This window comes from Rhipicephalus sanguineus, chromosome 8, assembly GCF_013339695.2.
Source record: "Rhipicephalus sanguineus isolate Rsan-2018 chromosome 8, BIME_Rsan_1.4, whole genome shotgun sequence".
Lineage (NCBI taxonomy): Eukaryota > Metazoa > Arthropoda > Arachnida > Ixodida > Ixodidae > Rhipicephalus > Rhipicephalus sanguineus.
Window position 1 is genome coordinate 1,018,502 of NC_051183.1, and position 12,593 is coordinate 1,031,094.

General features: G+C 45.7%; 1 protein-coding gene across 3 annotated transcripts in view; it reads right to left on the bottom strand.

Moving 5' to 3' along the window:
- LOC119401211 (transcription factor E2F7) overlaps positions 1-12,593 on the bottom strand; it is a 72,949-nt gene that overhangs the window by 24,107 nt on the left and 36,249 nt on the right. For 2 of the 3 annotated variants that reach the window (XM_049418717.1, XM_037667894.2), the window contains exons 2-3: positions 2,615-2,803; positions 163-388 (exon numbers count right to left, since the gene is read on the bottom strand). In XM_049418717.1, coding sequence (XP_049274674.1) covers positions 163-388; positions 2,615-2,793 — 405 coding nt within the window. In that variant the 5' untranslated portion in view covers positions 2,794-2,803. The remainder of the gene's footprint in view (positions 1-162; positions 389-2,614; positions 2,804-12,593) is intronic. The other variant, XM_049418718.1, reaches the window with a different exon arrangement.

Sequence of the window (12,593 nt, forward strand, 5' to 3'; positions counted from 1 at the left end):
GACCAAGTGTCTTCTTGCAGCAAGAGTAATATTTTTGGTATCACTAAAGGGTAAGTTACTAATAGGAGAGGAATAGGTTTTCTCTTTAGCTCATTTCTAAAGACCGACCAAAATGACACGGCAAGTACGAGTCATTGCAAAAGACCGATTCGAATGCCTTACGTTTTCCCCGCTCGCATAGGGCAATCGCTCGGCAGCTAGACGGGACAAGAGTTTGAGGCGAGCCGTCGGGGTCATGGGGTCGTCCGACGGACTGCCCAAGAAGTCGTTGCCGGACTTTGTAGGGGTGCCGGGCGAAGGCGACAGCGAGGGCGACGAGCTGCCGCTGTTGTTACAACGAAGAGTGACGTCCTGGAGGGGCCGTTTCACAGGGGACTCGGATGGCGGCCTGTGAAATTTGAATTAAACGTAATACTTTATTCAAGCATACAGTGCTCAGGGAACAAAATGCGACCGCAAAAGTTTAAGTACAACGACTGATATGTGCAATTACTCAGAATAATCATGTGCAGCCGCTATGAGTCTGACCACTAAAGGTGCTGTGTGAGCTGATTTAACGCCAATGTGACAGAAACTCGAGATGGTAGAAACGAAAGTATCTGCACTACTTAGCCTTGAACTGACGTTTCGTTCCGTAAGCACTTTACATCTTTACACTTATACCCCACAATGAGGCAGGAAAATGCAGTGTGATTGTAAGCAACTGAACTTTGCATCGCATCGTGTCACTTTGGTGGCATGGCGTTGGTGGCAAAACAAAGTGTTCTTCAATGACCTCAGAACCTTCGCTATTGAGATATGGCTCTCTGCCTTTTTTTTTGGGGGGGGGGGGGGGGACAAATGTTGCTTAAGGGGGACATGGCAATTTAAAACTTTTTATTTCTCAATCGATTTTTGTGAAACTTACTGAGTTCATGTATATTAGTGAGCTGATTTCAAACATGTAATTACTTTTCTAGTATCGCATGTAGTTCTTAGAATATAGGATATTTGATGCGCCTCTTGGGGAGCAAGCTTTTTCCTGAGGTGGGAGCGTTACAAAGTAAATCAGCCCATCACAATAATCTAGAATCAGAACTGTATGCAGTAGAACAAGAATGGATGTTCCAAACCCATTTGAGCAAAAGTTATGGTATGTTGAACATTGATTAGCGAAATCCCAGTTTGACATTCACTCACTCGCTTCCGCATTTTTTCGATACTTTTAGAATGAACTCAACATGCTTCTTATGCTGTTTAATCAAGCTAAATTTTTTCTTTCACCTCATAGCTCTATAAAAAAAGGGGGGAGGGCAGTATTCTCACTCTCAGCCACTGTTCTCATCAAAGGAGGCTATAAAGGGAAAGAAAAAATTAAATAGCAAGGAACATACACAACAGCTTGTATGTTCTGCGTCTGTAGCTGTTTTGCATGTTCCATGCTATTTTAACCTTTTAAAAAGTACGGACTAGCGCGCACTTCTGAACTGCTGAAAAAACAGAGAGGTCTAAAGACACCATAAGAACAAAGAGTTAATGTGTACATATACTGCAACACTCAAAAGCTCAAGCTGCTAAGAAAAATGCCAGAGTTCATGTGAGTGTCATCGGTAAGGGACAACGTGATAAGGGAAAACACTGAGAGACAGAAATATTTTGCTGTAAGACTTTGATTTGGGCGAGTTCTTTTACAATTCTTCAAAAGTGCAGCGCGAATAAAACAGGACAAAGAAGCAGCTGAACACACAACATCACAAGTGCTGACTAAAAACTGGTTTTACTTGCACCAAACCCTGTGTTGTGATATGGCGAACATTTGCACATAAATAGGCAGCGTTTGGTACAGATAAAACCAGTTAGCCAGCGATTGTGATGTCATCGTGTGTTATTTTTTTGTCCAGTCTTATTTGCGCCGTGCTTTTGAAGAAAAAAGAGACAGAGCTATAAACCAAGCATGTTCCGTCTTGCTACAACATCCTTTAACCCATTCGCTGCCAAAGCCAGCGAATCAACGGGCTCCTGGTATTTGGTACTTTCTAAAGCTATTAAGGAGAGCCAGCACTTGTTGGCTTATCTAAAGGTGCTTGGATACATTACCGATAGATTACAGTAGTTACTTGTGTTGGTTGAAGGCACTTTGGTTACGTTTTTGTTCGTTTTGGTGTTTTCTTTTTCATCCAGTGGCAGAAGGAATGGTGCCGCCTAGCGCCTTGAAGCGACTGAATGGGCTCATTTTCCATGCCAGATTTCTCCTAATCTCGTGGAAAAGAACTCCTCGAGGCAATGTCAAGTGTGCATGGCACAAGGAAGGTGAAAGTGAAAGCTGCTGGGAGTGCAAAAAGTGTGGTGCCCCCCTCCACATGACACAGTGCTTTAAACTCTCACACTTTGAAATGCCTGTAAACTGGAACAAGTTCAGAGATCAAAACGTGATTTTTTGTGAGATGTAAATAAATGCATTCTGATGTGTTTTCTAGCAAATACTTCGACCAGGTGCTTACGACGCAGAAAAAAAGGAAGCATGCTGCACGCGTGCGCACTTTCGCTGAAAAACGCGCGGTACAAGTACACGGGGGGGCGGCTGCGAATGGGTTAAACTGTCTACTGTAGCAGCTAGCGTGCAAATTCCACTCACGTGGGTGTCATGATGCGGGCTATCGCGTCCACATCGCAGGAGTTTGGCGACTCGGTGTCAAGGCACAGCCGCTTGGGCGACGACGCGGGGCTGAAGACGTCGTCCGCGATGGGCTCCCTCGTCCTGACAAACATGATGTTCTGGTTGGTGCTGCACGGCTGGAGACAGTATTCAGACATGGCGTCGCTCCTGTGCAAAAGTCAAGAAGGCCAAGGTGAGAACAAAAAGTCTGAAGTGTACTGAAAGGGCCTCCCCCACCAGACCACAATGCAAATTATGGTTGCCCATAGGAATTTGTGTAAGGCACATCGTCTAGGGAGCATTCAATATACGCACAAAAAATCCGAGGTAACACTAATATTTGACTTAGGTGTCTTGTGCCATGCAAGCACAGAGTGCTGGTATGAGCCACACAGAATTTTTTCATTCTTTTTATTTATTGATGCAATAATGTTAAAGAGCTCATTTTGCAGAAATTCCGGGGTCGGTGTTGGCGTCATTTGCTGTGAGCAAAAAATTGGCATTGTCCGTGAGTGAAAAATCATGAAAATGCAAATAATAAAAATCCAGGCTCCGAGCCGGAACCGAACACAGGCCTTCTGTGTGTCAAGCAGGTGTTCTACCACAGAGCCATGCCAGTGAAGATGTTTCGGAAAAAACTCTATGCACGTGTAATGTAGTGCAAGGAGAATTGTTAACACATTTAAAATTCCGTGGCAGAAGCGTCAAATCGCACCACGCATCACAACTTCTGAATTGCACAATGAGTGGCTTATTTAAAGGTCCACCTATTACAAAGCGCTCAGGCATAACTAATCATCATCACTGGCAACAGCGTCAACAAAGTGCGCAGATGAGTAAGCGCACATAACGCCTCACAGACACATGCTGGGTAGTTCGCTAATTCGAAAAGTGATGAATTATGGTGTAGTGGGAATTTTGCTACTGTGCTCGCGGTAAGCATTCCAGGAGAGTATAAAACGCTGAAATGTTCCTTGCCTTGAGACACGGTTTAAGTGTCCATCAAGAAGTGAAGCCTGCCTAGCGAATGAGATGGCCAAGCAAACGGGGCCCAAACACACTATCGCGTTCTACTCTTGAAGGTGAAGCACAAGCGTTCCCCATGTTTTTTTCTTAAATTTTGTCTTTTGATTCACTGCCCTGGCTCACACTCGCATATTCAATGTGGGCATGAGCCACACCACTTGTTGTGATGTAACTGACGAGCATGTCATGTTACGGCTGTCACGACCAATCAGTCGTGTTAGCCATGCATTCGTACCTTTCCATGCCAATTTTGGTGTATACCAAGTGAACGAGACACAAGTCTTTATTTTTCGCAGTTTTTCGTTTCAAAACACCTAAACCGAAAGTCGGTGGGTGTACCGGAGGTGCAGCACAACAAACAAGGCTGTCACTTGGTGCTCACACAAATGTATCGGTTTGATTTATTGCTGCAGGAGTTTAAAAAACTGAACCGCACTGCGACCATGGCATGTCATCAGAAACACTCAATCCTTTCCCTCTGTTAGCACACACACACAGTGTATTCTTCCCTCTGGTCTCCTATGTGTAATGTTCCATGATAAGCCTCACATCCTTGCTTCTTTCAATTCTTTCTGTTTTGCGTCGTGACGCATCTCTAGCGGCAGCATTGCATGTTTACCACTGGACCGTCGTCACTGCCGTTTTAAACGGCGTCTGTTGCTGAAATCACGCATGCGTGTGGATTATTCTCTCTCTTGAATTCGAGCGTAGCTTGCTCCCGCGAAAAGAATGGTGACGCATTCTTTTATATAGAGGCAACTCCTCTCTCTCTCTCTGTACATATATATATATATATGCATGTTTGTATCTGTGCCTGTTATAATACACATGCAAAGTGAAAAATTCTGGACAGAAGTGGTTTGCACCCCCTACACTGGTTACACCAATGACAGACTGCACAGGCGGTAAATAGATTTGTTTCTTTTTTCATGCAATTTCTGGACCTACAATACTGCAGAGAGAGGGAACAAATGTTCAAACCCTGCACGTTTATAACAAGTACGTGAAAATCAAAGCAAGAAGCACATGCTGAAAAATAGGCTTATTGTTTTGCAACACGTCGGTCAAAACAGGTCCTTCACCGAGGACCCATGCACATGACCAATATGCATGAGGAGGGGGATAGTGAAGTATATATATATATATATATATATATATGCACGTATCTTTTTTTTTTAATCACCCATCATTCCCAGCTGGCCCAATGCCAGTTAATAAATACAGATCACCACTCAAACCGTGATAAAGCATGAAGAGAAACAGCCTTAAAGCATAATCTGAATGTTACGCCAGCCAAGATTGTTGCCGCCAAAAGATGATAGCTTTTCTTCACGGCTCTGAGTTTGCAGCAGAGATAAGAAGAGTCCAGCACTGAACGAGCACAAAACGAGCGCGCTGCACTGCGTTCTATGCGAAAGGACACAATGTATTCATACACTCGTTGAATATCCGGCACTGAAGTGCCACTATGTATGCAAATGAGCCACTAGATGATAGAGTGCTCCATTGTTTCCATTACAATCCCTTCCCTCGCTTTCAATGGTTACTAAGTTTATCTAGTCGCACATACACAGTGCTGCACTTCTGCATGATTCTCCTCAATCTCTGTCATTGCTTATGATGCTAGAACAGCCAATCTGAGGAGATAAGCGTGTGGTTTGTTTACTGTTGGATCAGCCAACAAACATTTTCCGTCAAACGAGCTTGCTTTTTTTTTTTGCGGCCATGCACGTGATTTCGCTGTCTTCTGCATGGCCTTCAAAACACAGCTACTGTTGACATGTCATATCGCCAGTGACAGCAGCATAGACACTGTCCAGCAAACAGTGGACTGCAACGCCATTGCGCATGTGGATAAAATCAAACCACGCTAAGAGTCGTGAGGAAACTGCTTTTCACAAAGCCGAGTTTGCAAATATATAGAGCTCTGCAGCGTCACATTACAATATGCGTGACTGGTCACAGAAGTGCACTGCACCATCCCCTTAAAAACTCGCAACACTGACTGAGAGATCAGTGACATTGACTCAGAGATCAACGACACCAAATGTATAATTGCTGTACTGCAGTACTGGCCAGTATTTATGCTAACATCCTGCAAGAAATCGTGTCTGTACCTTCAGCATGTTTGGCTTTCCAATAATTCAGAAGAGGCACAACAGGAGAAGCCAGATTCAAGGAGCTAATCAAGAGTATAAAGAAAGATTGCGTTCTCTTTTAATGTGGTTCATAAAGAACAAACTTGCATAAACATGGTCTGTACATTATATCATTACACGGCTATCCAGAGTGGTGTGAAAGATGATTATGTCAACTCTAAATAAAAGAGGATGATATGAGGAGTTGACATGATGAATTTCGTGCCGCACTCACGAGCAGGACGACGGACGGAAAATGCACACGAGAGTCGGCGCCTGTCTCGTCTGCTTCTTCCATCTGTCATCCTGCTCGTGAGTGCTGCACGAAATTCATTATGAACACCAACCAACTCACTCAGCTTACAATCTTAATGAGATGAGCTGAAACCGATTTCCGGCAGCCATCTTGCCGGTGTACGTGCCATCATCTGGCTCGTAAACCACTTGTAAGTGCATTAAAACTATGATACCTGCATTATTTCCACAAGGTAAAATTATTGCCACATGTAATCCATAACCACTGAAGCCCTCCGTAAAGAACCAAGCAACGAAAGTTTCGTTAAGGCGTTTCTTTGTACGCAGCTCAATTGGTTATTTAGGTAATTTTCAGCTGTACAACTGGGTATTTAGGTCACGTGTCCTGGTCATTTTTGGATGGATGACTAGAAGTCATTCTTGTGAACTACTGACCCTGCAGAAATCACAAGCAGCCAAAAAAAAAATAAGTTCAAATATAAGTGTTAAAAAAAGCAATGGTGACTTTCAACAAGACAAAAGGCAGATGATAACAGACTTCTATGTGCACTTCTTGCCGAAAAAAAAAAAGTACCCTATTACTGTTATGTTCTTCAGACAGCGATCACAGTAACCAATTATTGCTTTGACGAAACAACTGTGAAATTATTCAAAATTGATTGTTTCTTTCTGTGACACAATCCTCCTAGCTTTTACTAACACTGCACAAGTACAGTAGACAAAATGATCTGGCCTGGATATTGCAATGCATCCTCTGCTGCCCCTCACATGCTATCTTCAATAATAACTGCTTTTCAAAATTGTTTTGCTTCTTTTTTATACACAGCAGTGACACTGAAATCTCACTCCATGTGCACACTCTAGTGAAGGGTGATCTCGCAACACGTGCAAACGCTTATTGTGCGAGATTTGGCAACATTTCACCGTGATACTTGTCTGGACACTCATGAAGCGCAGCTGCTAGAGGGGCCAGACATGATGACATGGTTGCTAGGGCTCAGAGAAGGCAATCAAAGTAATGTGCCAATCAAAAGCTGAAGTCACCATAGCTTTGAGCCACAGGCTGAGTTGTTGGCCATAGCAACATTGGTGCAGTTAAATAGTTGGCCAAATAGTGTGGACCCTTAACATAGCTAGGAAACCAATGCAGTGTATGAGGCATATGGCCAAAAGTTTTCTTCGAAAGAGGGGGGGGGCTGGCTACAACTCCTCTTTATGTATGTTTGTGCATGTGTTTCCATGTGCGTGCATATATATACACTAGAGCTGTGCACGGGCTGTATTTCGGAGCCCGAGCCCGGCCCCGCTGACTTTGTCGAAGGCCCGCCCGAGCCCGACGGCAGAGGGCTGCGAGCCCGCCCGGCCCGGCCCGACGTACGAAAACCCAATCCCGGGCCCGGCCCGGCCCGGCCCGGCCCGGCTTTTTGAAGGTTCGCTGCGAAAACAAAACATCGTTTTCCGGTAATTTGGCATTTTATTGAGCATATCAAATATGATCAAACGACACACGACGAACAGTCTCTATTCCACAGATTCCAAATTGTCGTGCAAAAACAGCAAGCAGTCCAACGATTCCGGCTTCAACGAAGTGCGGCGCTTTTGCATTATGTAGCCCGCCGAACTGAAGTTACGTTCGCTGCTTGCACTCGTCGCCGGAATTGCTAATATCTTTTTTGCCAGCCTGGCAAGGCTTGGGATATCTCTGCTGCTTGTTTTTCCAGAAGACTAAAACTTTAGATGGACAGGAGGGCGATTCCATAGAGAGATAATCGGAGAGCTCATCTTTTGTAACTGCTACATTTTCACCACTGTCGCTCCACTCGCTAACAGCTGCAATGGAAAAGAAAAGCGGTAACGGGCGGTAGCGGAAAAGGTGATGCATGCGTGCTGGAAAACAATTCCCGCTCATTCTCTATATTTCGGGCTTCAGTCGAGCTTTGCGCCGGGCCCGAGCCCGGCCCGATAAAACTCCAAGTAGCCCGAGCCCGGCCCGGGCCTGAGGTAAAAATACGTCGGCCCGCCCGAACCCGGCCCGTGGGCCGGGTCGGGCTCGGGCTTTTGGGCTACCCGGAGCCCGTGCACACCTCTAATATACACATACAAAATGTGAAAATTTCGATGGGGGGTTGAGTTTGAATCCACCCAAACCACCCTCCAGGCTACACTACACAGTAGTGCACCGGATTTGCCCATCCAAACATGCAAACTACGAGGTTCTGACTTGAAGACCTGAGCTCAGAAGACCCAGACTCTACCTGAAAAAAGGCAGCTTTGCACTAGTGGTGCCAAACGTGAAGGTGCAGCTGAGTTGGGCGGCCTTCAGTGTTTGTCTTTATTTTTCTCTTTCTTTCTGCCCCTCTCTCAGTCTTTTTCTCTTTCAGTTCTTTCTCTTTTTTGTCTCTATTTCTTTCTTCTCTCTACTTCTTTCTTTCTCACTGTTTATATCCTTTTTTGTCTTTATTTCATTCTTTCTCTCTCTCTCTGTATCAGTATTTCGTTCCCTTCTTTTGTTTTCTCCCTCATTCTTTTTTTCTTTCTCTTTCTGTCTTGCTCTCTGTTTTTTGTATCTCTTTTTTGTGCCTGTTTCTATCTTTTTCTCTTTCTATTTATTTCTCTGTCTTTCTATCTTTTTTTCCTCTTTCTTCGGCCTTTCTTTTTCTCTATGTCTCACTTTCTTTCTATCTTTCTCCCTCTCTCTCTCTGCCCATACGAGTTATTGCAGCCCACGCCGGACAAATCGGCACAGCGGGAGAGCTCGCGCCGAACGCACGGCGCGAGCTCGCGAGCTGCGTCGTGACGTCACACACCGCGCGTGGTCAACCCCAACGCGGGATTTTCAAAAAGCTCGCGCGGGGCGTCGCATCCAAGGAGGTTAAAATAAAGTTTTATTTAAACCTCCTTGGTCGCATCGGATGTTTCAGCTACATGTCGAGGGTAATATTACGTCACAAAAAAATGGCGGCGGTTTTGAATCTTGCTTTTCGTTTATTTTCGCAGTTTACAACTTTTCTTGCACGGGAAGTCTGAGAGAGATTCGCGACTGCATTAGAGTCTTTTAGCAAGTTACGGAAGTACGGTACGGAATTACGGTACAGTATTACCGTACCGCTCCTTCTTTCCCGCTCGTTGTGCTTTCGCCGCCCCTAATTTCAGAGAAGGCACCCCAACGTGACAAATGCCTTTTTTTTTTTTTCAAAAATTACTACGGGGTTGTCACGCCTGATTGTTGCCTGTCAGCCTACGCATTGTTAACGAGGAACCTGCCGTTCGGGGGACGCACGAACGGGAAAGGAGGAGCGGTACGGTAACGCCGTACCGTAATTCCGTACCGTATTTCTGTAACTTGCTAAAAGACTCTATTGAATGTCTTTGCGCGAGTGACTGCCTAAGCATCTGCTTCTTCTTACGGTCTGTTTTTCGTCTACTCCGCTTAACTTGGAAACCAGTGGCGTAGCCGCGGGCAGGGGGGGGGGTGTCCCCTCCCCCCCGAAAATTTTCAATTTTGTCATGTGTGTATATATACACGCACGGCGTATATAAAGTATGGTACAACCCTCCCCCCCAAAAAATTTTGGCTACGTTACCGTTGGAAACAACTTGCCACTTTCGTGGTTTTTAAAAGACCCAGTTTCAATGGCGCAGCGAAATCGCGAGGCCATGCTCTCCACGCGGTAGTTCGTAACGAAATACCATTTAAAAGATGCGCTACTCCCTCGTCCGAAGCAAGCGAGCGTTCGAGGGAGACTAAATGCGGTACTCGCCTTCTCGCCGAAGGAAAGTGGCAGCTTGATCGAGGCTCGGACGTTAACCCTTATAGCTGCGCATATCCGGGCAACCGATCACAAGTGCGCGCCCCTGCGCTGGCTCACGACTCGACCGTTGAAACAATGGGGCGACGAGGCGTACGCACACAAGTGATGCTCCAAGGTTGGCTTTTATCTCGACGGCGAAGCAGAAAACAGATCGAGCCAGCAGCAGGTCAAACAAAAGACCGGGGGTCTCCTTTAAACGGAAGGAGTGAGGGGGGTAGGAAAGTCCAGAAGGTGTTGGTAGGATGTAGTATGTGTTTTGGGGTGAGAGGGAGGGAGGAAACGTCACTTGCGTCCGTTTGAACGATGACGCTTTCAGCACACACGTGGACATGTCTCCCTCGTGATATGATATCCGCGGCATTGTCGCACCACTTCGACATTTGCCTTTTAAGGGTGCTGCTTGCTGCGAACGACTTTGGAATACCTGCAACTCGTCTCATGGTGTGAACCACTACATGGGCAAGTGCGGATCGAAAGACAGGTTGCTAGGCTAAGTGAGGGCTTACTTAATGACGGTGTACAGCGAAAGAGTTACGACGCCCAGGGTTTTCCTTTTACACCTCACAAACAACCAATGTGTGTGTGTCACTACTTTTGTCACACGTTATGCGTAGTGTTAACATCGCGGGCGACGCCAGCATTTCTTCCCTTGGGGGATGGGTGAGGGGGGATCAGGGATATATCCCCAGATGAAAAATGTTCAATTTTCAGTTGGAAAGATTTCCGATTTGATAATTCAGCTATATAGCACTATAATTCAGCTCAAAGTCGATGAATATCCAGTTGTACTATGGCCGAATTCCAGCCGGGAACTGACAAAGTTCCAGCTGGACATTCAATCACTTGGAATTGAGTAACCGAACCGTAAGTCTTTCCAGCCGGAAAGATTCCCGGTTCAATAATCCAAATGGAAATGGAACTTGTTTCGTCACGGTTATCTATCGTCCCGTCTTGAACAGCAGTGGAAGACACTAAAAACTAACCACGAAATTGTCACGTGATGGACGTATAATCCTTCCTCCCTAATTGCATCCGCGCATTAAACGGCTCAAAGTAACCGTTTGCCCGTCACGTGACGATCGGGACATTTCTTAATTATGCATCCCCTTCAATATCATATACACAGCGCTCCTCCCAAATCTTTTCATTTCCTCCTTAGACGTGTCCTTGTCTTCAAGCACGTCCAAAAATATATTATGCTAGTCCAACCAGTCCAAGAAACGGCACTCGTGAAGTAAACGTTCCCGCATTTTCCGTTTATTTCTATCTGCAGCAATATGAGCAAAGACGGGGGCATTATCTTGTACTGGCTCTGAAGCCTTGCTCTCGCAAGAATTGCGGACGATATCGCCATTTGTTTTCCCGCTTCCTCAAGAAAGATTTCATCTCGCCAAGACAGCGTCCGTTACGCTCAACCAAAAACGACCGTTTTTCCTCGGATTCCTTCGTTCAAAGAGACGTAAGTACTGCGCGACCGTTGAAACAATGGCACCGACAAGCGCGCTCACTTCGAGTGCATGGCAGCGTCCCTTCCAAGAGAGCCACTCTACTATCGCGTCCGTCACTCTCCTCCTCTCGGGAGTGCAAACACAGTGAGAACAAAAGGCTCGCGGAGAGTGAGGCGACAACAATGGGCACTCGGAGATAACGGACAAATAAAAGGTGATAGTAGGCACACAAGCGACGCGCGCACGCGGACACTTGAAACGCGTCCCGCCATTCTCGTCTGTATACGGGTTTGCCGTTCGTATGGCGACGTTATTTTTCGATTAATGGGCGCCGCGATCTTGGGCTGTTCACGCTAATGATTTTCTCAGTTTTGTATGTCGTGGCGCCACCACATTAACAAGGTTGTGAAATGCGGAATGCATCCGCACAGCCGTTTTCATCCGTATGAGTCAACTGTTTTACTCTTCGCTTGACAGTGTGCTGTACATGCCAGGGGCGTAGCCAAGGGAGGGGGGGGGGTCTGAAATTTTTCGATTTTGCATGTGCACACGAACATACAAAAAGGATGGTTGAACCCCCCCCCCCCCCCAAAAAAAAATAAAATTCTGGCTACGCTTCTGGTACATTCACAATCAGCGTCCGAAACTTAGGGACCACGAGACACAATATGAATCAAACAGCACCCGTATACGTTCGTTACGTTCTTTGCTACATTGCCAGGATTGCACGTGCAAGCCAATCTACCAAGAAGCGGATATAGTATAATAGTAAGCAAACATACAAACAAACATGGGCGCGACATGATAGAAGCAGAAATGATTCAGAAGCTTAGGTGATCAATGTGTTAGTTCGCCGTCTGTCATAGTATCTAATAAAAAAAGTTACAATTCTTGCGATCGGGGTTTCCAAGTTCATGGGAAATGTTTATCTGCTTTTGACATGCGCAATGAAGTGGCTGATTCCCTGCATATATGTGAAAAAAAAAGGCTCTAATAAATTGTTTTAAGTCAGCACTGTCGTTAGTTCCCTTTCTATGTCCTGTCGTATACGTGCGCTGATTGATTCGTGAACTGATGCTTCAACAACCAACCCAAGTTCGCACTATTGTAAACACGAGACGCAAGAAGCTTAATATCGCCGCTGCTTCCACAGGCAGCCGTGAATTTAGATCTCCGGTCTGTTCTACAGCGCGCTAACAACATGTACTGTGCAGTTCGACTGAATAAAGTCACAAGTTTCTGCGGAATTGAAGGCTTTGTCAGACCGAGTGGTCCCTAA